The 26,698-nt window shown below is 34.2% G+C and overlaps 1 protein-coding gene across 2 annotated transcripts; it reads right to left on the bottom strand.

Moving 5' to 3' along the window:
- Nucleotides 1-401: 401 nt before the first annotated feature.
- SNAP23 (synaptosome associated protein 23) lies at nt 402-26,698 on the bottom strand. 2 transcript variants are annotated; one of them, XM_011354974.2, is made up of 8 exons: nt 26,608-26,698; nt 14,514-14,617; nt 13,909-13,950; nt 13,419-13,467; nt 12,709-12,826; nt 3,752-3,910; nt 2,951-3,095; nt 402-1,761 (listed from the first exon to the last, which is right to left on the bottom strand). In XM_011354974.2, the coding sequence occupies exons 2-8, from the start codon at nt 14,568-14,570 to the stop codon at nt 1,696-1,698; spliced, it is 636 nt and encodes a 211-aa protein (XP_011353276.1). In that variant the 5' UTR covers nt 14,571-14,617; nt 26,608-26,698; the 3' UTR covers nt 402-1,695. The 2 variants fall into 2 exon arrangements, with proteins under 2 accessions (XP_011353276.1, XP_011353277.1); XM_011354975.2 differs by having other exon boundaries at nt 26,528-26,636.

The raw sequence follows: 26,698 nt of genomic DNA, 5'->3' as shown, positions 1-26,698 counted from the left end.
TATACCATCACCTGCCAAAATGATTCCTTTTGGCATGGAGCATTTCTATTACAGAGGGCCTAATTAAATCTCACTTTTTTCCTCTTCAGCCTTTGAAAATTCTCATGTCAACTGTATCTTCTCAAGTGGGTTGTAGTTCTCTCTCATAAATATTATCTTTTCAGTTGCTAATATATGTAAGCTCAAATGAATAAAAAACTAGCAGTGATTAAAATGAACCTCATGACAAATCATCAAAAGTCATTTCAGTATTTCCAATAAAAATGGGAATGATGCTAAAGGCAGCTTTCTGCTGGAGTGCTTCTTACTTTATGAACCGTTGCTTTACTCAATTTGTTAAATAAAAGCTGATGAAATGATTGCCCCCCAACCCAAAACAGCCACAGGAGCACACTTACCTATTTGAAAGAACAATTCCTTTAGTTACAAAATTTAATTGTAAGAATCAAGGTGGTTATTGGTCAAACCAATCACATTAATAGCTTTGAAGTATACAGGTGCTAGCTTTAAAATAAAGGTGACAAATACCAATCAGATTTTTATAACTGTTCAGGATCTAAATAAACGTGATTCTGAAATTAGTTCACAAGGCTACAGATGCTAAGTACACAAGGCTAAGAGAATGACAGTGCAATCATCAATAATGAAACCAAAGGTGTAATTTTCCAAATTACTTTTAGTTTAACAGAATTCTAGCTTTTTGAAAGTCTTAAGTCTACATAAAACTCAAGGCAATCTAACAATTTTTCTACCTGAGATCAAAACAAGTTTCTTTTTTCTATCTAAACATAATTCTTGGCATTGAGGTAAATCTGAATTCATGTGATACACTTTGTCAAACTTTTCCAAAAAATTTTAAGGCCTTCAGAGAGAAATTCTCATGTTATACATACATATTTACGTATTTTTTTCTTGAAAGACTAATGACAAATTTATGAGGTTAAAAGGCTTGTAATGGAACCATGATACTAATAATACGAAAATAAAAAGCCATTAACTTATACAAAGTGTTCTTGTATGGTGCAATATGAAATGTAATCACAGAATCTATGTACATATATGAAACACCAAGAGTTCGGGAATTAATCTCACTTTAAAAAAACTTATTCTATTCTTTTTTGAAGCAGAGGTTGCAAAGTTGTGATGTATTACAAAAATATTGTGTATAAAAGCTCCAAAACCAATTATTAGCCTAAGTTGTCAATAACTGCAACTTAAATTAAAAACTAAACCCAACTAGATCTTTACTGTGGATACAACTTTTTGCTTTGTGGCCTGAATGTTTTACTGAGGTAACTTCTTACCTCTTGCTTGTCCTTCTTGCACTCCCCGACCCCTGCCCCCAGCTTCCTTATTCATGGCTGTCTTTGGCAATGCTTCCAAATCTTGAAAGCAGAAGAACCTGCTACAGTAAACAAGGAAGGTGAACAACAATGCTATATATGATGTATGAAAACCAATCTAAGAGGATAAACTGAGAAAGAAATACTAGAAGGAAGGCCGAGCAGCAGTCTATCCTCAAGGGAAAAAGTTAAAATAATAAAAAACAAACGGGGGCTGTTACTCCTCACCCTTCTTCTACATTATCTTCTGATTAGAAGAGTATGGAACCAAATATTCAAACTCTGAAAAGGCAATGACTTCGAAGGAAGAGCTAGGCAAGTGACTAAATGGTAAAGAAAGCACAGCAGTATTTTAGCTGTCAATGAGTTTCTTGGCTCTGGCATTGGCATTGTCAATACGATCTTTGTTGGTGTCAGCCTGAAAAAAAAGAAAAAGACATCAGCATTACTTCACAAGGTAAGTTGGTCTAATAAAAGTTAAATTTCATACACTTGGAGTAATTGACAGAAAATTCAGGAAGTCATAGTACAAAACTCATTTTGGACAGGAACTATCAAATTTATTTGGAAAAACGTGAGTGCATAAATATGACATATAACAGAATTTGCCAGTATTTTATGAATACTATACCATTTTTGTCATAGTTTAACACATCTGAAACTGGGATCTTATTATAATCAATGGCATTTTAGACACAATGAAATATAAGAATGCTCTTCTCTGCTACAGTTCTGGACCTTGAGGGAGTCCCCTGAACTAAATCATAGAATCCCATCTGGGCCTACCCTAGGTCTAACCCAGAGAGACTGAAATAACCTTCCCCAAGATCTTTGGAATATACATATCACCACATCCACAATAATATCTGAATTAAAATGATGGGTAATATGTAGCCTAAACCTATGTAATAGCATTAAAAGCATCATTTGCCTCAGTGAAATCCACTGTGATTCAATACCTAAGCTTAAAAACTCACCCCATCCTTCAAAGCACACTGAGATTTTAATGCAGTGACAATAAATAAGAATGGCGTTTAGATGTGACACATCCAAACACTGAACACGATTTCACTTTCAGTGTTTTTTATATTATGTGAAATTAAAAAATTGCAATCACATTTTTCGTTACTTACAGGGCTCTTCTGTGTGTCCATTCCACAAGAACCATTCTGCAGAACTGATTTTTACCTACTGACTTATGAGATGAGGATTCAGGAACTTACTAATTTGTTATTTAACAAAATAAAACTCCAGAAACTAACTTGCTAATTTTTTGGGGGGGGTGGGGGGGTGGGGCGGGGCGGCGGGACCACACAAAGGAAGACCACACAAAGATTAGAAGAGATTCTAAGCTTCATTTGTGAAATTTTAAATAAAACCACTTCATTCCAAGGTCTTGGTTTCAAAATGAGACAACTGCCACGAGCAACAGGAGAACTTAGCTATTGTTTTACAATGTGTTAGAATTGGCGTCCTCATCAAAATTCTAACACCAGTGAGGACAGGATCTTATCCTATTGTTCTCCCTGAAGTATTTAGCACAGATATCCATTACTAAAACATTGTACCAAATGTCTCATATTCCTATGGCACTAAGAAGCTTTTACCTTTTCTGTGATCCGGTGTATTTGTCGATTTTGGGCCTCAATCTCATTGCCCATGTCCAGAGCCATGTTTTTTAGATTTCCAAGGATACCGCCCACTTGAGTCAGGTTCTCTTCCATTTCATCTTCTCTGGCATCATTAGTTATACTATCACGAAAATATATTTAATTTGGTATTTTTTAGTAAATTATAAATAGACTAAGTCTAGATTTAGTTTTCACAAAAATAAGCAACCAAAATGACTCTCAGCAAGTGTTAGACCCTAAGAAATGTAGGGTACCATTATTGGAAATATTCTATACTAAAAATTGAAAGAGTGATCAAGGAGAACACAATGTCTTAAAAGCTATGTAAGAAGATTAAGAAGCAACTCTAGGACAGTCAAAATGTGATTCCTGGCATCACCTGAGAACTTGTTAGACAAAAACATGCTAATTCTTACACTCCATTCCAGATCTCCTGAAATCAACTGGAAGTGGATCCCAGTAATGTTTTAATAAACCTTCCTTCAACGAGAAAGCTGAGTAGTTGTGACAGAGACTGCATAGCCTGGAAATCTGAAATGTTCACTATCTGACTTTTTACAGATATTCTTATAGGGATCTGGCCAACCCCTGCTCTAGATGATCCATTTTAAAACACATTTTCCTATTTTGTCAGAAAGCATATTTTTAAATGCATTTTTAAATGGAATAAATGCATTTCTAACTGATGAGTTAGGGTTCATGTATAACCACACCCATCCTCCTCAGTGGACCATTCATTTAGGAAAGCGGTAAAAATATTAGGAGGAGCCGACATACCGTTTAATGTATCCACCGCTGGATGCTCCTGTGGCTGCTTGCTGAGACTGACCATTTGTCACTCGGCCTGGCTGCTTAGATACTACATTGCTACAAGAGTTGTCTCCACCTTCTCCCCATGTTGCCTTATAGTTCTTACCAGATTCAAAGTTCTTTGTCCTATATAAGAGTCAAGAATGCAGGGAGATACCAAAAAAGCAGAAGAGAGAGAGTTGTAATTATTAGTGCTTGTCAATTTGAGGATGACCCTAGCACCCTTAGCATAAAAGCTACATACATACAGCTAGATCTTGATTATGTATATTATAATCCATTGCAATATGGCATAGAAAAAGATGAATTGTATAAGTCCACCGACTTTAATAAAGGTTTTTAAAGGTTCAAATACTTCTACCAAATCTTCATTAAGCAGTTAGCAAGTAGCAAAATACAATTATTTGATATCTCAGTTTCCCCTAACCTCTAACACTCTCTAGAGAAAAGATTTAATGGACATTAGGAAAAAAAAAATCCTTAAGAAAGCTATTCTGGGATGCCTTAAGAGTGTCCTTGGAGGCATCTAGAGGTTGGTAAGAGATAGAAGAGTAAAAAGGCTGAGTAGGCAACACTTAGGCCCACTTAACTCAAACCAGAGTAGTTCTAAGCTGAACAGTTTTTTAAAGTTAAGAATTTTAATAGGAATTAAAACTTTAAAAAGAATTTCTTAAGAAGCAAACAAACATCATGAAGGAAAGGCATGAATTATTTCCAAATTGAACAGCCAATTAATAACTATCTTGGCCATTCTGGTACCAGTTATAAATCCTATGGTTTAGGGCTTTTTCATTTAAGAGCTCATTTTTCCAAATTAAAAAAAAAAAAAAAAAAGTCCTAAATCCAGGCCTCTTAAAAGTAGAAGTATGTGCTTTAGATGTAACTGATATAGACAAAAATCAGCCAAAGCCAGAAACTACCATGGGATTTACTACTTGAACTATAAATGGCAAGAAAAAGAACCTACTAAAGTGACTTTAAAATAGCTATACAAAAAAACACAAATAAAACCTTTTTACTGATTATTTGGCTATGTACAATGTTACCCATACAATTTTATTTTTTTTCTATACATAAAAACAAAGTAGTATATGGCTATAATATTAGTTTCTGATTTATTCAACTAATATGTTAATGAGGAAGTTTCAAAACTACAAAAGCAAAGGAGAGAATCTATGAAAACAGTGTCTCTTTCCTTAATAGACATGTGAAGATTCATTTCTGGCAAACATAGAGTTGGATCTTAGATCTTAATCATTAATGCTGGTCTGGCCATGCTACCCTAAATGTGCCCGATCTCATTTGATCTCAGAAGCTAAGCAGGGTCGGGCCTGGTTAGTATTTGGATGGGAGACTACCTTGGAATACAAGGTGCTGTAGGCATTAAAAAAAAAAAAAAAAAAGGGAAAAAAAAGAATATATTTAATCATTAATACTAGAGAAAGGGTACCACTACTTTTTTGCTAAGAGGCACTGAAAAGGTAAACAAATATATGAACACTGAGAAGCTAGTTCTCAAAATGTCTTTCTTGGTTCCACTTTAAGTCCTCACAATTAATTTCCTATTTATGCTATTATGTTTTATTAATGTTTTATTAATTAATCTATTTATTAATTAGCCATGTTAAATCTTTCCTGGAACAAGGTGAAATATACATTTTTAAAATAAATATTTATGTAAATTATCTGTTAAGTTTCGTGAAACTCATTTACATGTATTCTTTGTTAATGAGTCTCAGACAAAATCCTAAAGCAAACTGATAGCTAGTAAACAAAATAAACAACATATTAGTTTATCAGAAAGTTAATAACCAGAGGTATTAAGAGAATATAAGTGGGGTTTTTGTCAGCATGTCAGACTGTAGAACAGGTCAAAAAGTGAAAGCTAGAATTCAAAAGGCACTAAACATTAAGATACTACATTTCTGAGAGTTTTAACACATCGAGAGTAGACTGAGACAGGACTTATGTGTTCTTAGTCTCTCAAGGGATAATATACACGTGCTCCAACCGCCTCCTCAACCTTAAGTGACAATATTTGAAATTCCTCAAACTTTTGAGAATTCTTCCTCCCATAATTATATATAAAGGGCATAAGATGAAAACAAAGTCTTAACGTGATATCATGGATGAAGTTCAATTAAGCCACAGTTTATAAAAAAAGAATGACTGGTTACCAAACCCTTCTCTCTTTAAGAAGACAGGATCGTTGAAGATGTTCTTTCAATATCAAGAGGAAAAGGTGCAAAAAGCTGAATTTCAATTTTTAAAAATGTTTATAAATATAACCCAGCTTTGCATTGGATTGTCATGTTTACTTTCAAATGTTTTTTTTTTTTTCATACAGTTGTGACATGTCCTGAATGTTTATAAAGAAGTGATTTCTTATCTTTTTCCTTGTGATAGCTCCATATCTCTTTCAGCATCTACACTCAAGGTAATGCCTTCTGGTTGCTCAAGATCCTGTTACCCTGGAGCTTCTCTATCAAGTTAGAACACTCTTAAAAGTAACTTGTTTTTAAGGGCAGTGTCAGGCAGCTGCCTATCTAATTAAAACAATAATGTTTTAATCTAATTTGTCTTCCTTCAAAGGGTCTCAAATTCTTTAAAGGTAGTATTTCCCAAGTTTGACTGAGCACCAGAGTGACCTGGATGCGTGAACACACAGGAACACAGGTTCCTGCTTCGATTTGTATGGAGTGGAACCTGGGAATCTTTTGTTGTTATTGTTTTAGGTCATTCAGCTACCCAGAGAGACACTGTTCTAAGGGATTTCTAATCTGTTTTAGAAGGAATATCTTAGGTGACTCTAATAGTCTTTGTATTTCTGTGTATTAGGACACTGAGGAATTAATCTGGAGGAAGCAAAGGTACACATCAGGACTTTTTAAGGCACAATGTTTGTGGTAAATTGACTTGAATCCTAATCTTATACCTGTCATTCAGTAGCTGTAGAACCTTAAGCAAACTTCCATCTCTGAGCATTCTATATCTTATATATTATATAAGATATATACTAAGATAATAACAATACTTAAGAGTTCACAGGGCTATGAAAGGTTCTGTTGATAATGAATGCAAAATTACTTTGTAAAGCATCAGACACATACTTTTCATTCTTAGGCCTCAATCTCTACCTGATCCTTAGTTAACAATTCATGCCTTTAAGTGCACAGACTACCAATTGGCATGTTTACTCTTCTGGACTATTAACATTCTCTAGCTTTGAGATCTTATTGTAGCTGAATATAGTTGGAATATGGCTACATAAAAAGACATCTAGGCCCTGACTGTTTTCGTGTACAGTAAGAAAAAGTGTTTCTGATCTTCTGCATAAAAAAAACTCTAGCCCCTTTACGAAGAAATTAGACCATGATAAAATGCTAAAGCAAGTTAGTGATAGATGTTAATGCAATTAAGAACTCCATCTGGAAACTACCTGTCAGTTTTAAGGTGTCTAATAATCTTTACCACTTTTTTCAATATAAATCACATTCAAAAATGGAAAGTTTGAAATAAAAATAGAAATAGCCCTTAATTCAAGATGCTGCTGTAAAAGCAGAAAACAAGTATCAGAATATATACACAATAACTTTAACAATTTCTTTTTCTATAAAATAACATTGAATGTCAACTCTAATTGAAAAATAAAAATTAAACAAATGTCCTTATAGTAAACTAAAAATTAAATCAAAATACTAAAACAAGCAAATAAAAGTTCTTTTTCTAGTTTTGGTTGTCAACATTAGTACTAACTGAATAAAAATGGCAAAAATAAAGCCACATATTAGCCAAAATTCCTTCATAACAAGGAGAAAACAGACCAAATAAATACCAGTTTGTGTGTGTGTGTGTTGGATGATCAGCCTACAGGAAAGAAGAAAAAGGAGAGCAAGAAACAAAGTGTAGAAATCAAATACTTAATTTTCTAACATTTCCCTACAGTATTAGTAGTTCCCATAAAGATCCAAAATTAAGGAGCCAAACGTTATAATAAAAAGTAGTCTGATTAGAGGATTAATTTTTTAAAAAAAATTAAGGTAAGTTAGCTCTGTATTAATTCAACACGAAACTACAACAAGCTAACACATTACATAAGAGGAAAACTCTTATTTAAAAAAGAAGATACTAGATATGGTAACATTTTAAATTTATACCCCATCTTGTTCTGAATGGCATTTAAGATGACTTAGATTGGGCAATTAATTCCTCATTTTGGTAGTATCCTAAATCATAAAAAATCCAAATCATTAGAAGCCAGCACTTCAATAGAGAAAATCTTGATTCTGGAACTGGGAAAAAGTTGGGAAACTTAATAGAAAATGGGATGCTGAAATCAAAATCCTTTGGAGAATGATGGATTTAGCCTGAATATCCCCTTACCTTTGATCAGAACTAGAACACAGCAATTCTCTACAAAGATCAACCTATTTAAAACTTCTTACTGTTGAATTGTCCACCTGAAACTTACTGGATTTCATTAACCAGTGTTACCATAATAAATAAATAAATTAATTAATTAATTTTAAAAAATTTAAAAAATAAAACTTCAAGGGTGTTTTATTTTTATAACATTGTTATTTAGCAAAAACTTAGTTGTAAGAACCATTAGTCAAAGGGTAGTAGTATAAATTAAGATCCTTTTTGTAAAGTTCATCTTTTGGCAGACAAAACCCATCAAGAACAAATTCACTTTACACGACACACCATAGCAGTTTTTAAGACAGTCTCTACCATTCACAAAATCCATGCGCATGCACAGAAAAGCCATTTGAAGCATCACCTTTAGATAGCAGGTTAACAGCCCAAACTGCGCCACAAGACTGCATCTTAAAGTTCCCTTTGATCAGTTACTGAGCCCGGCTTCTGATGTTAAATCTTCATTTTTTAGTAAGCAGATTAGAAAGGAAAAGATTAGGTGAGAATGAAATGCAGAAAATAGTGAATGCCAGTCAAACAGAACAGAAGCAGGTTCAGAGTTTTCAAAACATAATTCATTTAAATTCCTGCCTGGTTTCATAGAGACAACCGACATCTGAGAACCTAGATAAAAAGAAAAACAAGAAAGCTATTTAAACCAGAGCATACTTTGTTTTTCCTAAGAATGTCTGGGTCATGATATTCTTTCCTAAAATTATGAAAATTAATACAGAGAGAAGGAAAATACTAATAGAGAGGTTGTGAAACTTCCTCACTCTTTCTTTGGTGATTACAGATTTCTCTTAATTCTATTATGTTTTTTATTTGCATTTTAATTTTTAAAAATCTTTTTTACTTGTCTAACTTTCCCATCAGCCAATAAATTTCTTCTCAAAGACATTCAATCAATAAGTATTTATTGAGTACCTACTATGTATCAGGTACCATGTGAGACACAAAAAATAGAATAATGAAAAATAAAACAGCGCCAGAGCTATGCTTTACCTATCTTTCTATCTCCAGTGAGCAGGATGGAGGATCTAATCAAATGCTGACCAAAATATAATTCAATATTATTTTAACCAATCAGAGCTGAATATTTACATCTCAATACGACACAGAATTGGAATACTATAAAATCTATAGTACCAATTTCGATTTTCTCTAATAAGTGGTCCAGAAATACTGATCTGTGTTCAAACTATGTGCCATTATGTTTGACATTATAAGCACAGACTAAAGAGAGGCACGTTAAGACAGAAGAATACTTTGTCTGAGAATGGTTAAACTGGGACACCAGGCAATTTACTATTCTGAGACTTCGTATTTTAACTCTGCCTCCTTTTAATCTCTTGTTAGTTAAATTACAACTTTTCGAAGTTATTGACAAAGACAGGATTTTTAATAAGGATCTGTGCTATTTGCTTTTAGGATTAAAATAGTAGCAAGCTAACATAATGACACTTATTCACAATTTTAAAGTTTAATCCTAGTAGTTTGTTTTTAAATTCTAGTAATCCTTTAAAAAGAATTGGCTAAAGTTGGCTAAAATTGGCTAAAATTCCCTTCTAATACAGAGTTCTGTTAAGTAAAACTATTTCCATGTCTTATTAAAAAAAGATCTGCTGACCTGGCTTCAACAAATATACTACTGAACGAAAGAAATCTCAAAGAATAAGTCTACTCAAGACATTTTCTATATCACAATACATGTAACAACAGCAACAACAAAAAAGTTCACTCTTTTCTTGCCAAAGTCAAGCAATGTAGCATAGAGTTAAAAGCTAGGACTCTGCCTGGTTTTGGATCTCAGCTCTTCCACTTGCTAGTGTAGCCTTTTTGTGCCTCTCTTTCCCCAAATGTAGAATGGTGATAAGAAAATCTATCTCATATTAGAGTTACTGTTAGGATTAAATTTCAAGTGTCATAATAGTAAGAGCCTAAATTAATACATAGGCCTGCAATTCTTATCCAAACCCTTGGATGCCAGACATTTTGAGCAGTACCACACAATCAAATACATTGATATTTCTGTAGTAAAATAAATTAACATTTACACTAAGTGTGATAAAAATTATAAACGGCTTCAGTTCAGGTTACATTTCATATTCTAGTTAATAAGTTGTGAATCCACATTACGGGGGGGGGACAAAAAAAAAACTTTGGCTTTCAGAGTTTTTTAGATTTCTGAACGGCAGATAAGATACTGTGAACCGGAGTTGTTATTACTACTACCAGAATTAGTACTAGCCTTATACGAAGCAGACTAAGATCCTGTATTGGCCTTTGAGAAGCTCATGTTGTGGCTATTTATATGATAAGCCTAACTGAAACTAGTAAATAAACTAAGAAAGCTCAAAACACTGGCAGAAATGATAGTAAATACAGCTGAGGACAAGAGATACCATAGAGGCCAAGGACTCAATGATATAAAGAAGAGACAGGCAGAAAGAAGGCAATTACAATCAGACATCTTTAAACTGGAATATTACTCTCTCTTCTTTGGGGAACAACTGTTGTTATAGTAACTTCTTGAGTCCATCTGTTAAGAAGTGCCTTCTCTTGTCCCACTGAGAAATGGTTCTGCTGAGGTTAGAAGCTAAAGACTGCTTGCTTCAGGACCATACTTTACCACCTCCACTTTCACCAGTGTCCAAGAAAATCTTTCCTATGCTTGGCTGGGATACACGAAAGAAATAAAATTAATACTTCTGTAGCTCCATTTCCTACTTTCTATAATAGACCATCTTGGGATTCACTGCTCTTCCTGTTCAACCTCTGACTCACAGCTGATTTTGCTCTAGGGTTTAGGGAGGACTTCTTCCTCTTTGCTCTTCTCTTAATATCCAATCTCAAGAAAATTAACTTTTTCTCCTCTGCACTCTTCCAAGGGTATAAAGAACACAGGAGAAAAGGACAAGTTTGCAAAAACACAGTTAAGAGTTTGTATTAAAAAAATCTGTGCATTTCCAACTTGTTTGCTTAAAGTCATTGGCTAAACACTGACTGACAAGTCATAGTTATTAAAATATGCATTTCGGAGAGTCATCCAAAGTCTAAAGAGGATAACAGACTTGTCTTAGAATAGGAAGCCAATGGACGAGACTAGAAAGAACACTCAAATCTTAACTTCTTATGCCTAAAACACTATAAAGTTGATCAACAAGCAACTTAATTCTATTTTATCTCATAGAAATGGCAGAGAGAATGCTATTACATGAAAACACTGATCTGAAAGTATGACAATATAACAAAAGTTCCTCCATTCCTAACTCCTTTGGGCAGTAAAAATGCTGAAGTCTGGAAACCTTTGTATCCCATTCTTGGTTTACCACACAACTGATGAGACAACTAGATGAAAGTACTAATGCTTATGAAGCTCTTTAAAAATGAATACTCTCAGCAGTAACCATAGTCACTATTTCCAGACACTGTCATTTCAACTAAAGTTAAAGTTTAAAGTTGTTGTTTTGTTAACTAATTTTCAAAACATAGAGGAGCTCTAACAGAAGGCGAGATAATGATTAACTGCCTTAGTCCAAACCTCATCTGGATCTGAATAAAACATTTCTCAACACCATGGAGTTTGGTTTACCCTAGAATAAGCAGAAAACTTGTATATTCAAAATGGAGTCACCAAGAAAAATGAATTCCGTTCTGCCAACCATAATCTCATTCACCATATATAAAGAATTTGAAGACTTTTCATCTCCTAGCTTACGAGAGACTTCAAATCTTCGGTCTTCTTTGATAGTTCCTTCCTCATGTTTGATATATAATTAGTTGATTTAAAATGAATTCTCTGTGATTTACAATTTTCTCTCTAACCTCAATACCTCACAGGCCTAGATTGCAAAAGGTTTCTAACTAGTCTCCTGGTGTGTAGTTATATACTCCGCTCCAAACCATCAACTCCTTAGTCTGGCATTCAAGTTTCTCTACTGCCTATTTATGCCTTATTTTCCACTTCTGATCTGTATGAATCATGCAATCCAGTTAAGTCGAGCTTGTCTGTAATGTCTGTTTACATTAAACCTTACATAGAAAATGCCCTCCCAGTTCTTCCACGCCCAAATTCCACATCCAAATTCTTCTAATCACTCAGCGCCTAACTTAAGTCCTACCTCTCCTAAATGATGTTCTCCAAACCAACAGAATATAAATTTTGTTAATACTCCTTGTTTGAAAAGAAAAGACACTAGTTCCATCTTGCTCTTTATTATCCAGATGTATATTTCCCAACCTTTTAGTGTATTACTAAAAACTGAAATTGAACTTGATCCCAATTTTGGGATCGAAATTTGATCAAATTTAAGCCATGGATTTCAGTGAATCTACCCATTTACATGAAAAGCTTCATTTGCCTTAAGGAGAAACAGTTTAAGTTTATCTAACAAAGTTTCTTATTTAGACCCAGTCACACTTATGACCTTATTGGGGGGCAGGGAGGGAGGATGCTCACACTTTAAATTTATTTTTACAAAGGTCTTGATTTATCAACTCACCTATTACACGGGCAGACACAAAGGCCACAGCACTTGTTGAGTTCTGTTAAAGTCTTCTCTGCCTCTCTCATGTCTTTATTTATTTGGTCCATGCCTTCTTCTATGCGGTTTAGTTTTTCTAAGAGTAAGTTGTAGAAGTTACATTTTGTGTTACATTCACAATGCCAACTATTATAAACCAGCAAACTTCAATCTCAAATCCACCTATAACACACCATAGTAACTATATCAGTGCCAGAAGGTATCACATACTGTCCAATATGAAACAATTTAGTTCACATACTGATCCTGAGACACCTGGCCTCTTATTGTGGAAAGATTTGTTCTAAAGAAATTTGTATAATAGGAGCATATGAGCGTTTGTTTAGAAATGACCCTTACAACCAAATTAAGTGTACTGTGACTAGATCGGATCCCCAGCATTTCTATCATTGAATAGGCTCAAAATCTGAGAGGTGTCATGAGACTAATAAAAACTCTAAGTCCTACTACCTAACAAACACCTGGTATATAATTAGACATTGCTGCCCCTACCTCCAGTAGGCAATAAACATGATATAATTCAAATTAGAAGAAAAGAAGTAAATATGTCACTCTTATCTTACAAAAGCAAAGGCACTCCCAAAAGATTAATTTATACATGGCTGATTTGAAAGGGCTTTCTGATATCTAAGTCAAATCAAGAGTTTCTGCCAATAACTGCAACTCACCTCCTTGTTCATCCAGCATAGTGATAGTCTTGATTCCTGCATCCTGAGACTAAAAGAAGGGAAAAAAGCTGATAGCACAACAAAACATAGCAAACTAAAAGAAATAAAAACTATAAGGCCTAATAAACAGCAGGAGAGAATCATTTAGAAACCTACGTTCTCATAAGGGTAGAGCTACAAAGAAAACTAATATCCCCAAACCAACATACTTTAAAATACTAAATGCCCTGCAACCAAAAATAATAAAATAAAATAAGTTACAATTTCATGTTGCATTGATCTACTACCCTGTCATTTTCCAATACTGTTAATGGAAAAAACAAAAAAGGCCTGTTAGTGCGTCATCTGACAATTTTATCAATCGCTGGTTTCGAATAATAAAGCTGACTGAAACAATATTCTTCTGTCTTAACACCAATTTCAGCTTGTGATATCAGGATCCCTCCTATACAGTTTCTATATTTAACTTGATAATTAAACACTTTCTTACCTCGATGGCTAAACCCAGGATTCTCCTTGTACTTTCCAGAGACTAGGAAAAAATATTAAGAGTTTTAGCATTCTAAAACATGTAGAAAAAAAAAGAAAAATCTTATCACAGGTCATATTCATGATGCTACTCTATCTTTAAAGATTGCCAGCACATCAGTTCCTCCTTTTAAAACAAAAAAAAAAAGAAAGTTGATCACTATAATTGTAGTATTCTTCCTTGCAGGTACACCTTAAGAAAAATTTGGAGGGTGAAGTTTATGAGATTTGTAAAAATTTAATGTAACCAGAAATCTAGATATATTACATAGATATTAGAAAGTTATAGTAAAATCAAATATCCAGAATTTATCAAATCTAGAGTATTTTTTGTTATAAGTAACTGTTAAGTAATAATTACCTGTTAAAAACTCATATAAATTGTTTTTACTTATCTAGTTTTTTGGTAAGTTGAAAAAATAAGGAGCTAGTAATGGCATTCTAGGGCATATGCATTCTTTGATACAAAAAGAGTACGAGAGGACACAATGGTCTTCTATGAAGGTCGTCTCATCCCTCCACTGTGAAAACTGAAAGAGAATTACTTATGCCAAAAAAAATGTTTACCTCATCAGTAACCTGGTGAGCCCTTAACTGAATTTCTTCCGGTGACAGATTATCCATGATGAATTAAAACTCTCGATAGGCACCGAAACTGAAATGTAGATATTCTGTAAGGATAAGGATACAAAGCACAAGTTTGTTTGAGCAGAGTGTGGACTTCTGGAATTTAGAATGTTTATTTGGAAAACAGGATAAAAAAGTGAGTCAGTCTATCTCTATCTACCTACCTACATTACAGGTGAAGAAATTAAGGCTGAGAGAGAGTTAATGGATGCTTAAATGCTCATTAGTACCAGAGGTGAACTTAAAACTCAGATTTCAAGACCTCTATTGAAGCACTGTTTTCTAATAGGAAGGTGGTCTCTCTACTTTGAGAAGGAAGGCATTATTTAAGAAATGAGTAAAATGAATTCTTGGTCATACAATATTCGTTGTACATTGTTTGAATGTGGAAAAGCAATAAGGTGAAGAAGGCTAAATTAGGTAGTTGTTCCGTTAATAATGTAACAAAATTCAAAGTCATGTGCCTGAAGAACACAGAAAACATTTAAAAAATGTGCCAGTTGTCCAGGCTATTCATTGGAAAAAGTGAAATATTTTCTTTCTTAATAAGAAAAGAGTAATGGTGATACAAAGAGCCCAGAAAAGAACTAAGGATTTTATTAATAGGAGACTCTCGTTTTCCAATTACTGTATTGTTTATTATTTTAGTGAAGTCCTTAAGAAACAGAACGATTATTCTTCTATACATAGTAACTCAGAAAGAAATCTCATAGACATTCAAACTAAAACATAAGTAGGTGTTATTCAGTACTACCCTTATGTATACGGAGTCATGTGGAGTAATAACCAACGTGTGACAGATCTAGGTTGTTTTCATTACATTTGCTAGCTCTGTATTAAATTTTTGAAAACTAATTTTACCAGAGCTCTCTGTCAGTGACACAAAGTCTGGTTCACATTCTGGATTTGGCCCCAGGAGACATCTGGCAATGTCTGGAGACATTTTTGATTGTCACAAGTTGGCGGAGGGGGAGTTATTGTTACTGGCATCTAGTTGTTAGAGGCCAGGGATGCTGCTAACCATCCTATAATGCTCCTTTTCAACAGCCCCCCATAGCAAAGAATTATCTGGCCCAAATTACAAAGTGCTGAGGTTGAGAAATTCTGCCATGGAGTACACTCACTGACAAACAGGGAGCCTAGTTAACTGGGAATGAACTACACTGAACTCTTGGAGGGCAAGGATTTTGTTCTATCTTTGTATTTCTAACACCTAACAGCATCTGACAGTTGGTACTTCCGTAAATTTGTGCTGAATGAAAAAGTAAGTAGAAAAACAAGGTGTATTCTCAAAGTATTTAAGTGGATCTTAGAAACAAAGCTACATGTAACAGTAGCATAAAGACTGCAAATAACTACTAGAACCACAAACCAGAAACTGCCATTGTATGTGTACGATCCAGATTGGCCTGCTGGTCACATACAAATCTTTTTAGTCATATCCATAGCTAACCAACACTTTTAGTGGAATCATTGTTGATAAAACAAAAAACTGACAATACTACATTAACAGTACAGGAAGGCATTACATTTAGAGTCCTGTTTATAGTTCCGTCATAGCTCTGTTTTTTTAGGCCTTGATTAAAGCTGTTACTCCTCATAAAAAGTATTACTATTAATTATTACTATTGTAAAAATGCAAATTTACTATCTTGCTTGCCATAGTAGGACTGTGGTTCTGGCAAAACGTTCATACACTAAGATATATAATCAAGATACAAAAGCCTTTCTTGAATTAAAAACTGATTATTTAGTAGATAAAATAAAATTACATGCTTTACTTAGTACTTTGTTAATTATTTGAGCCTTTGGCTTTATGACACACATGTTCATGCTACCGTTTATCTTGTCAACCTTCTGTAGTTACATTTATGAAAAGAAAAAAATTGTCTTTGTACCCGCTCACCTTCATATTTTTGTACACTTTTCCTTTCTGTAATATCCTCATCTCCCGCCCAGGCAGCCTCATTACTCTCTATTAGCTCCTAGAGCCCCAAAAAGATACCTTTCAAAGCCTGCCCTTCCCAGGCAGTATGCCCAAGAGAGCAGAAAGTAATAAAAAAAGTAATACACACTAATCAATTAGTGCCAGAAAATGACACTCCTAGTCAGGTTTTCTGACACAGTATCTTGTGGGTAGGAAGACATTTGGGAGTAAGGAAATCCAGATCTTTTAAATTGTATAATTTTGTAATTCCCTCCTGGGGGCTATTCTTGCCAATCACAAGTCAGTATTTTCTATCTTCCTACTAAAAACTGAGTACAACTCTACATACATTCAAAGAGAGGCTTGAATGCAAAACTGACCTCTGTTAAACTTGAAGATTTTAAGAGTTCTGTTTTCTAATTATTAAGCAGATGTAGCTGAGAGGTGGATGTGGAGTCACTCCTGGCATAGCAATGGGGTTATTCTGAAGGACACACCCTTTCAGTGGACTCAAAGTGCTGCCTAGCACTTCTTCTTTTTCTTCCTTAAGCAGATGACACAGAACGATTATTCTGTGTCATCTGCTTAAGGAAGAAAAAGAAGATAAGAAATGGACTTCTGTAAAGTTCTCACATGTTTGGCAGGCTGACATGAGGACACAACTGCCTAAGACTTCTCTACTCTGGATTCTTGAGGGTGCTGAGTACATGATTACAGTAAATGGGACTAAGAGAGACAAAGCAGAATTGTAAGGGGAAGGACAAAAAGAGACAAATAATACTCTCCAGGCTCTTACAAGCCTTTAGTAAACTGCTCAGAAGTGTCAGACAGGGTACAACCTAGAATTAACTATATAGCTTTACTCATATTTATTATCTCCGGTAGTTTTTCTCATGGAGTCAGAAAAGGCCTATCCAGATTGCGAGAGTAAAGAGAATTAAAGCGGGGGGAGGAGGGAGGGAAAGGAAAAGGAAACATCGATTGACACAAAGATCTCATTAAACTCATTTTTCTTGGACATAATCTTATAGATTATCTGTGTTATTTTTCCACTACTCTGGGATGGGAACTTAATATACTATACTAACTGTGCGCCTTTGAGAGGAAAATACTTTTTCTCAGAGCTTTTACACCTTATCTCCCTTACTATCGTCCATTTGGGCTTACTAAAAGATTCTTAATTTATTCTTAATTTATTTTCTATTATAAACCCTGGGGGAAATGAGGAGGAAGAATGTTCACTGAGTATGTACTATATGTCATATGTCCTACTAAGTATTTGTACAGTATTATCATTACCTCTGTTATACCACTTTATAAATGGGGACACTAAAGCTCAGTTTAAGTAATTTGCCCAAGGTGACTGAGTAAAGAGCAGATTTAATGTTCAAGTTTGGATCTACTCTGAAACTAAGAAGAGCTCATGGTCCGGTAAATAATCTTACTGTTGGATGCACCTTAACAAATATTAGATGATGTAAGAACTGTTAAATATTAGAAAATAGGCTAAGCACCCTTCCTAATGGTTCATTTCGAAATTCTAGATGCTTTCTATAATAAAATCATGAAATTTTATCTTTTCCACAGACTCAGAGTTAAATGGTAGAACTAGAAAGACCAGAGTAATCATGGTTTTCAGCTGTTTTATAGTAATTTAGAAACTAAAACTATATTAATTTAGAAAATGAAAATATTATTAGGAAGAAGGGATACAAAAAGGCCTTAAGAATATAAATAATACAAAAAAGGCCTCAAGAATATAAAGAAAAAAAGGACTGAGAACTTAACAGGAGATCCATGCTGTTGTTAACAAAAATGGAGAGAGATTCAGGATGTAAGAAACAACTTTAAATCACCATCAATTCTACAGTGTCCTGCCAAGACCAATATACAAATGATTTTATAAAATAATTCATATTACATTGGAAAACAAAGATTTTGCATTAAAATGTTCTACCAAGTTTCTTGCCTTATTTCTTCTCTTAAAAAAAATTAATCACAACATAAGCTGCTCGATGAGTTACACATATAGTTTATTACTATACTCTTAACAGTTTGATAAAATTTGCAATTCTCTTTGGCATATTTTCATTAGATTTTCATGATAACCAATGCATTTTCAAGTGGAAACTTCTGTTCATAGCAGGCTGGCATAGCGGTGAGTAGTGGGAGCTCTAGAATTCAAATTTTGGCCCCAAAATGTATTTGTTTTATGACCTTGGGCAAGTTATCTAACTCCACTAAAACTCAGTTTCTGCATTTATAAAATAGAGATAATAGAATCTATTTCATGGGCTTTTTCAGTGAAAATTTCAAAAGGGGACTCATACAAAGTACTAAGCATAGTTCTTCAGGCATGGCTAGTATTAAAGTGTTAGCTATTACTTTAATTTTACTAGAGAAGCAGATAGAAATAATAAGCAAAACAAAAGTAAAGCAACAATGTTAAATATGAGTGACATCTCTGTAAATGCCACTGAAAATAAGAGCTACTAAATATTAACTGTTCCATCTGTAAGGCTAAATTTGAACATGAGAGTTGATGACACTGAATACACTACACAGCTGAACTACTTTCACACCAGTCACGAGTCTGCATATGTCAAGACAGATATTAAACAGGTTTAAATTAAACCAAGTTTCCAGTTGATAGGTACGTTAATCTAGACAAATATATATAGCTTTGCATGTATAAAAAATTAAACACTACTCTTAAATGGTTCATTTTTTTTTTCTGTCTAAGGCAGACAAACACAAACCACAAAATAGGGTTTAGGTTATGAAGGTCAGTATCTAAAGAGAGCAAACTGACTTAAAAAAAAAAAATCAAATATGTGCTATAACTGCCTAAGGAAAAAATATGGGTAGAAAAAAATCTGGAAGGGAATCATCAAAATATAACCAATGGCTGTGGAACTAAAAACGACTTATCTTGATAGATGGTCACAAGGATGGGGACCACAGCATAGTGAATGTAGTCAGCAGTAATGTAATGGCTAGGGGTAGAGCCAGAGGAAAGAAAGGGCAATCAGGGGGATTGTTTTATAAACTACATAAATGTATAACCAATGTACTCTATACTTTAAAATAATAAAATAAAAGATACATCAAGCCATGAAAAGACATGGAGGAAACTTAAATATATAATATGTGGAAGAAGCCAATCTGAAAAGGCTATGCACTGTATGATTCCAACCATATGACACTCTGGAAAAGACAAGACTATGGAGACAATAGAAGTATCAGTATATACCATGGTTTGGGGGTAGGGATGAATAGGCAGAGCACAGAAGATTTTTAGAGTAATGAAATTATTTTGTATGATTTTTAAAAAGGTAAACTTTAAGTTGTAAATTATATCCCAACTTTTAAAAACTAACAAAAAAGACAAAGATGGAGAAAGAATATTTGAAATAAGAAAACAGTAAGTAAAAAAAAGTATAATGAATAAAAATCAAAAGGAAGATGGGAAGGAAAACAATTTTGTAGCTTTTTCTATGTCAAACAATTTTCTGCCACAGTAAAAAATCTAGCTTAGAGATTTAGTTAAAATAAATGATAGCAGCTACAAAGTAGGCTCCACTGAAATATAAAACTTATAGTTTATCTTCAATGGATCACTCCTTTCTTCTCCAACAAGAAAAATGTTGGTTGAAAAACAAGATAGAAAAACTATGTTAGTATATTTCTATACTAATGATGCCCTTCTTCATTAAGATCCAAGTACAGTTTGTGTTTACAATAACTTCTTGGAATTTTGACAACGTGCCTTTCCATATTTTTAAAAGTGAAAAGATTCCAAGTTTCCTTTCTTGTAAACAGGACAAAATTATTATTTTTTTAAACTAGCACTCCTGGCTATTATTAATAACTGGTGCAAAAGAAAGTGAAACCTAAATAAGGTAACATTAAAATCATTACTTATATATTAGTATATCTGAAAACACTGAACTGTTTTTAGAGACTTAAAATGGTCATTATACAAGGTTATATGCTATTATTTTCTAACAATAAATCTTAATGTTACATTTTAAAATATGTGAAGTATGTATAGTTTAAAAACCAAAGGCCAAAAATATAAACTTCTGCCCCATCTTAAATGAGATGAAATAAAAATGTTTTGAACACTTTTACAGATGATTTTTATCTGCCTTATACAATAATGTATTTTAAAATTTTTCTATAAAAATAACTTTATTACATTTAACATTAGAAAAGTTAAAAATACACTGGTTTTGTAGACAGGTTTAAGAATCTTCCATGACTTTATTAGTAGCAAAAGTCTATGCAATAACTATAAATTTTTTGATTGTAATGAAAAACTCTAAAAGATAAAAAATGTGGCAAGCTCCAAATGACATAAGAAATACTGATATAAATAGTATTTTTCTAGCATCCAGGATGTCTGTGTGCATTTCAATTCTCACTCTTAAAGTTTTGTTGACCACTTTAAGAAAATAAAATGCTGATTTCTAAAAATTAAAACTTTCAAAAGATAATGCAATATATACAAGAAAATTTTAAATAGTCCTACTCTGGCCTTTTTCCACTTTTAGCAATCTAGAAGAAAATCACAGATAGAAAACAAAAATACATTAGCCCTAGTATTATTTATAAGGTTAAAAAAACTGAAGTGATCTAAATAAACAATGATAGGGGATTTGACTGAATAATTATGGTATAACTACATAATGAAATGTTATTCAGGCAGTAAAAGTTATTTTTGAAGGTTTGATATTCTTTCATATTTCATTTTAAGCAAATATACATGATTTGAGAAGTCAAATAGTTCTACTACAGTAATAAATAGCAGTTCCCCTGTCCTCCTGTCTGTCTCAAACCAACTCCTGCTCCCAAGATTCCAGAGGTAAAAATTTTCAACAGTACTAGTTCTAGTGTTTAATCCCACATTTTTAAATCATGTGCTTATAGTGTTTTTTAATATTTTCAATTTTGGATATCATTCATTGACTTTTACAATGAAGATATTTAACTCTTATACCTCCCCATCTCCTAGTTTTTATATTTATCCTCACATTATAGACTGGCTAGATAATTACATTCTTGGTTGAAATCTTGAAGCAGTGAAGTAATCTGTTTAACTGTGGCTATCCCAGTCAAATGTAGATGGCCATAAAATCTTTCAAGAATATTTTTAGTAATCTCCAAGAAACTAAGGTTCTGTGGAACACCATATGGAAAATAGTAGCACATAGAAATTTCTGCTTAATTAACCAATTATCTGGGGACAATGTCTTTATAGCTGGACTAAAGTCCTTATAGCCTAAGGCCAAGACTGAACTATTGTCAAGGCCTAGTTAGGTTGAATATGATTTCAGTTATTAATTATCCTGTGACTAAGCTATTTCTAGATAAGGTGAGATAATTTAATGAATTGTGTTGAGTGAAAAAAAAATTGTGTTGAGTGAATATAAAGTAGTGGTTAAAAATAGACTCTGAGGTCAGAGAGACCCTGAATTCATTCTAGCTCTGATACCCAAGCAATTTACTTAACCTATCAATTCTGTTTCCTCAATCCTTAGGTTAACAGCTCTACCATCCAGAGTTGTTTCTTAAATAAAATTAGTTATGTATTTAAAGTGCTTAGTACAGTGCCTAGCACAGAGTAAAGACTCATTAAGTGACAATTATTAATGAACGGAGCATTTATGCTCACGTTATTTGTTATGTTTTCTGTCTGTGGTTATGTGACTCTTGGTATCAGAACGTTTGAGAAGCTAATCAAAAAGCTTCTCGGTGAACTTAGAATCAGAGCTAAAATACTGAGATGGTAAATATTTTGCTCACGCAGAATGAAGCCTTACCAATCATCCCTACCTCAAACTCAATAACTCATGTCATAAATTATTAGATACCATTCTAGGCATCTAATGAAGTACAAGTAAGTGTACAATACACTTAAGCAGCTCTCTCTTCAAGACTCTAAAGATAAATGATGGAGAATAAACAGAAGGAATAGAAGGATTACAGACGACAAAGCAGAAATTCAGATGTGGACCATCACTTATTGGGTAAAAGAATTTAATTTCTTTTTAGGAATATATTTTGGCTCTTAGATTCCATTTTTAATATGAAACATTAAAATTTTTCACACACAAGGAAAGAAGGAAGAGGGAAGGAAAGAAGGGCACACACATACTCTACAAGTATGAGTGTATAGTATTCCAAAATACTCTAAATACTCTAGGTTAGGCCCAAAAAAATCCATGTTCTGGTTAGGAAATTTAATTCTTTCTGAAGGCATTTAGATGACAGTCTTATTCATGTTAACACTAGTTTCCCCCTTTTACTTCCTCTCTTAAGTTTCCTTTTTACTTTCTTCTTCAGAAACAACTTTATTCTTTGTCAAGGCTCCAAAACGATGCAGATATAAGTACATCACTAAATTGTATCTTTTAAACATCTTGGTTTCAAAGAGCACTGAAGCACACGATTCAAGACAGAAATCATACTGCTGAATGAGAAAGCACCACCAAAAATCATGAACCCAAAAGACTAAAATTACATTTCAGTTTTACAGAACCATCTATTATTACACCTTAATCATTTGATGTCCAATACCTAGTTTTCATATCCTGCTCAACCTTGGAGCTTCCACAATTTTACTCTAAGTGACCAGGGTATAACCTGGGGAGGCAGATCTAAATATGATTATAATCAATTATATTGACCCTGTCTAAAAGAAAGGCTATAGGAACAGAAAAGGGATGCTCTATATGAAAGATAAGGCTCAAGAATGCAACATTCATTTTCCAGGGAACAGAGACGTATACTCTGGCAAATATATGTATGGAATCTTCTAAGGTGATACCAAGTGTGAGGTGGAGATGACTGGCAAGGCAAACCTTGCCAGAATGAAATATTCACCCAAACCATCCAAGATTTTGGCTGATTCCAAATTCACCTAGAAGCTTGCTGGTTAGCTTCGAAAATATTCTGATACCAGGAGTCAGATGTCACAGATAGAAAACATAAGTACTCAGGTCCCTGGAAAAGAATATCTCCACACTGTAGATAGAAGAGTGGCATTCTTGTTTATATGAAAGGCAACAGAGTGTATTGGTTAAGTGCCCAGCATATGTTTTTAAATCCTGACTATTGCTTACTTAACTTTCCCATGACTGTTTTCTCATTAAATGAGAATATAATGATTACTTCAAATGTTGTTATAAGTACTGAGTTAATTCATGCAAAGTATTTAGAATCTTGGCTGTCACATAGTGCTTAATAAAGCTATTATAATTTTTCACAATAATTATTAAACATCTATCATGATTTTGATTTGGGAGTCAAAATCCAAGCATGATCAACTCTAAAAAAAAGGTGTGATTTTAGATTATTAAAGAAGTGCCACAATGTAAGGCCTCAGCAGTCACGCAGGAATATAACATTTGTGCACGCATATGTGTGTGCACCTATAAAGGGCGAAGGGTGGCTTTAAAAGGCAGACAGGAGACAGGTTGTGAAAGGCTTTGTCTACTGTACCAAGAAGCTTAGATTTTATTTTCTAAGCATCAAAGGGCCACCTAAAGGTATTCTTAATTGTCAAAAAACATTGTTAGAATAAATTTAAAACAAACTTTAAATCCAAGTTACAAAACTCACAAAAACCAACAAGATGAGGGAATTCCAGAAAAATATAGTGATCAGTGATTTAAATATTTCAGTAGAAGCACAATCTAAACTGAAATCAAAACCAAAATATCAGTGAATTTAAATGAGTGCAAATGGACCACCACCTCCACCCCCATACAAAAGGAACAGCACAAGCTGTTTCCTGGCTCCACAATCCACTTCCTCCAATTGTTGTAGGCAATGGATCCATCCGTTTCAAGCCACTACCCACCACGACAAAGAAAATATCAGTCCTTGTAATCTAGTCCTCTGTCAATCTACAGACCTGGAAATAAAATATGGCACGGGAATAAAAAGTTTGGCACTCTTAGATGCAAGCAAAATCATATTTTATAAATACTAATATATACATAATGCAAAGTACAAACACAGGTGAAAAGCAAATTTCCAGAATGTTTAAAGCACAGGAACCAAAAGAGAAAAAGAAAGTGCCTTAATCATAAGAAAAAAAAAAAAGGCAGCTGATTTCTCAAAAATGTCAGTGAACATCCTTTCCTCTTTTTGCTAGTCAAATCTACTTTCATCAGGTGAAACCAAATAACTAAATTAGTTAGAACTGTGTCATAATGGTGAAGCCAATCACAGGACTCACAGAATTTTGAAGTCCACTGGCCTTAGAGTTTAGGTAGTCCAATTTTCACTTTATTTTAAAAATGAGATCAAGCCCCGAACCAGTATTTTCCAAAGTGTAGAGCAAGAACAAGCTATGATTTTAGCCATTATGGGAGCAACAGATGTGTATTTAAGAGTTATATATTTACTAAAGCGTGTACTAGAAAAGGTAAAAAATACATCAAAACCATAATTTCACAGACTGTCACTTTGGAAGATGGTAATGTTTTAAAAAGTCTATTAAAAATATGAAGTAAAATAATAACACAGATACTTTTCTAAAAGGCAAAATTTATGATGGTGGTATAATTCATAAGTGAAGTAATGACAGCTATCCCATGAGTAAAAGGACCTGTTTGACTGCTTTCTTTCTTCTTGGTTCACAGTTGTGTTTTGAATGATTAGAAAATATGTGACCTTTACTTAGGTGAGCTTCTAATTAAATTCATTTAGAGTAAAAGAAACAAACACTAAACTGCATACAGAAATTCTACTGTTTATAGGAAAGGATGTACTATATTGTTAAGAAAATAATGGCACAGTAAGTCATTTGTATTCTGGAACTAAGACAACAGCAATTTTCTAGTGCATATCTACACACCACAAGCACCTAAAAAAAACCCCTAGAAACACTGATAAATATTTAAGCTGTAGGCTAAGTTATATGATCATTTTATTTACTTTCACATGACCTGTCAAAGGAACAGGGTAATGTGAGAAGAGGTGTTTCTCCTATTTTCTGATATTTACATTAAAAAAAAAAATGTGTTCTAATTACCTCTTGCCAAAAGAATGAATGACAAGTGATTACTGGATAGTTAGGCATCAACTTTGCTGGTGACAGAAATATTAATTTTTTAAAATTTTACCATGAGGTATTTTAAGAATAGATCTCAAAGTATTCTAGCTAATGCTGTCTCATGAATTTCAAGTGTAGTATTTTCCGGGCTAGGCAAAAATGCAGAAGACGTTTCTACCTGGCCGTATCTGTAGTATTTTACTGGGACATCTGAAAATCAGTCTCATAAGAGCACCAGGACAGATGGAGTAATATCTTTCTTAATTTTTGAAATATCTGCTACTAAGAAGCTACATTATTTTCACAAGGCTGAGGGAACGCTGTCAGAAGCTGCCACTATCCATTCAAACTGCTCTCTCCCAGTAGCTCCTCTCTCCCTGAAGATGACAAGTAGCAAAAGGCAAAATACTCCCTTGTCATCTTCTTTTCCCAATTTAGATGTCTTTAGGTTTCCTGTACCTCAGCCGCCTTTCCTAACATTGTGGTGACTAATGACAATAAAAAGGATGAGATGAAACAGCACTTTCCACGACGTCCCCCCACTCCTGCCCTCCAACCCCGAACCGTGAAATTCGTTTTTACCGATCCTTTTCTTCCTGCGTTTGCAGTAAAGCCGCGAGGTAATTATGGACTTTCCTAGAGAGCATGGACTCTCCAATGCCATGAGTCTCAGAGACCTTCTTCAAACAACTAGTTTAGAGTTTTCTTTCTGATCACTGTAGTCACTAGACTATTAACTATTACCACAGCAACGCAGTGGGAGTAGGTGTTGAGGGAGCGGGATTTTATCTCAGCTTGGTTTCAAGGAAGGGTCCAGGGAACCATCACCCGATACCCTTCCTCCGCCAGCTCAACACTCTCCGGTCGCCCCACGTTCCGGCTCCGGGCCGGACTTGCTCAGTTTGGGCCAGAGCGTCCACTCCTCCACTTAAGCTCGACCTCACCAACTTTTCAACTGACCTGATATACTTTTTCTTCTTGGGACATGATCCCAATCTTCACCCCGGCCAGCTCCCTCACCCCTACTCCAGGAGACTCACCAAACAGTTCTGGCCATTCCTCTCCCGCCGCGGAAGCTCGGACACCACCGGACCCCACCCCACCCGGAGCTCCGCCCTTTGTGCGCCTGCG

This window comes from Pteropus vampyrus, unplaced genomic scaffold (assembly GCF_000151845.1).
Source record: "Pteropus vampyrus isolate Shadow unplaced genomic scaffold, Pvam_2.0 Scaffold19, whole genome shotgun sequence".
In the NCBI taxonomy this organism is placed as follows: Eukaryota; Metazoa; Chordata; class Mammalia; order Chiroptera; family Pteropodidae; genus Pteropus; species Pteropus vampyrus.
The sequence above is the reverse complement of the archived record's forward strand: the minus strand, read 5'-3'. Positions and strand labels throughout refer to the sequence as shown.

Coding starts and splice junctions, on each gene's coding strand:
- SNAP23 (XM_011354974.2), bottom strand. CDS start 14,570: ATGGATAATCTGTCACCGGAAGAAATTCAGTTAAGGGCTCACCAGGTT. Junction 13,951..14,513: donor CTCACCAGGTTACTGATGAG/GTAAACATTTTT, acceptor ATTTTTTCCTAG/TCTCTGGAAAGTACAAGGAG. Junction 3,096..3,751: donor AGCGGTGGATACATTAAACG/GTATGTCGGCTC, acceptor TTTTCGTGATAG/TATAACTAATGATGCCAGAG.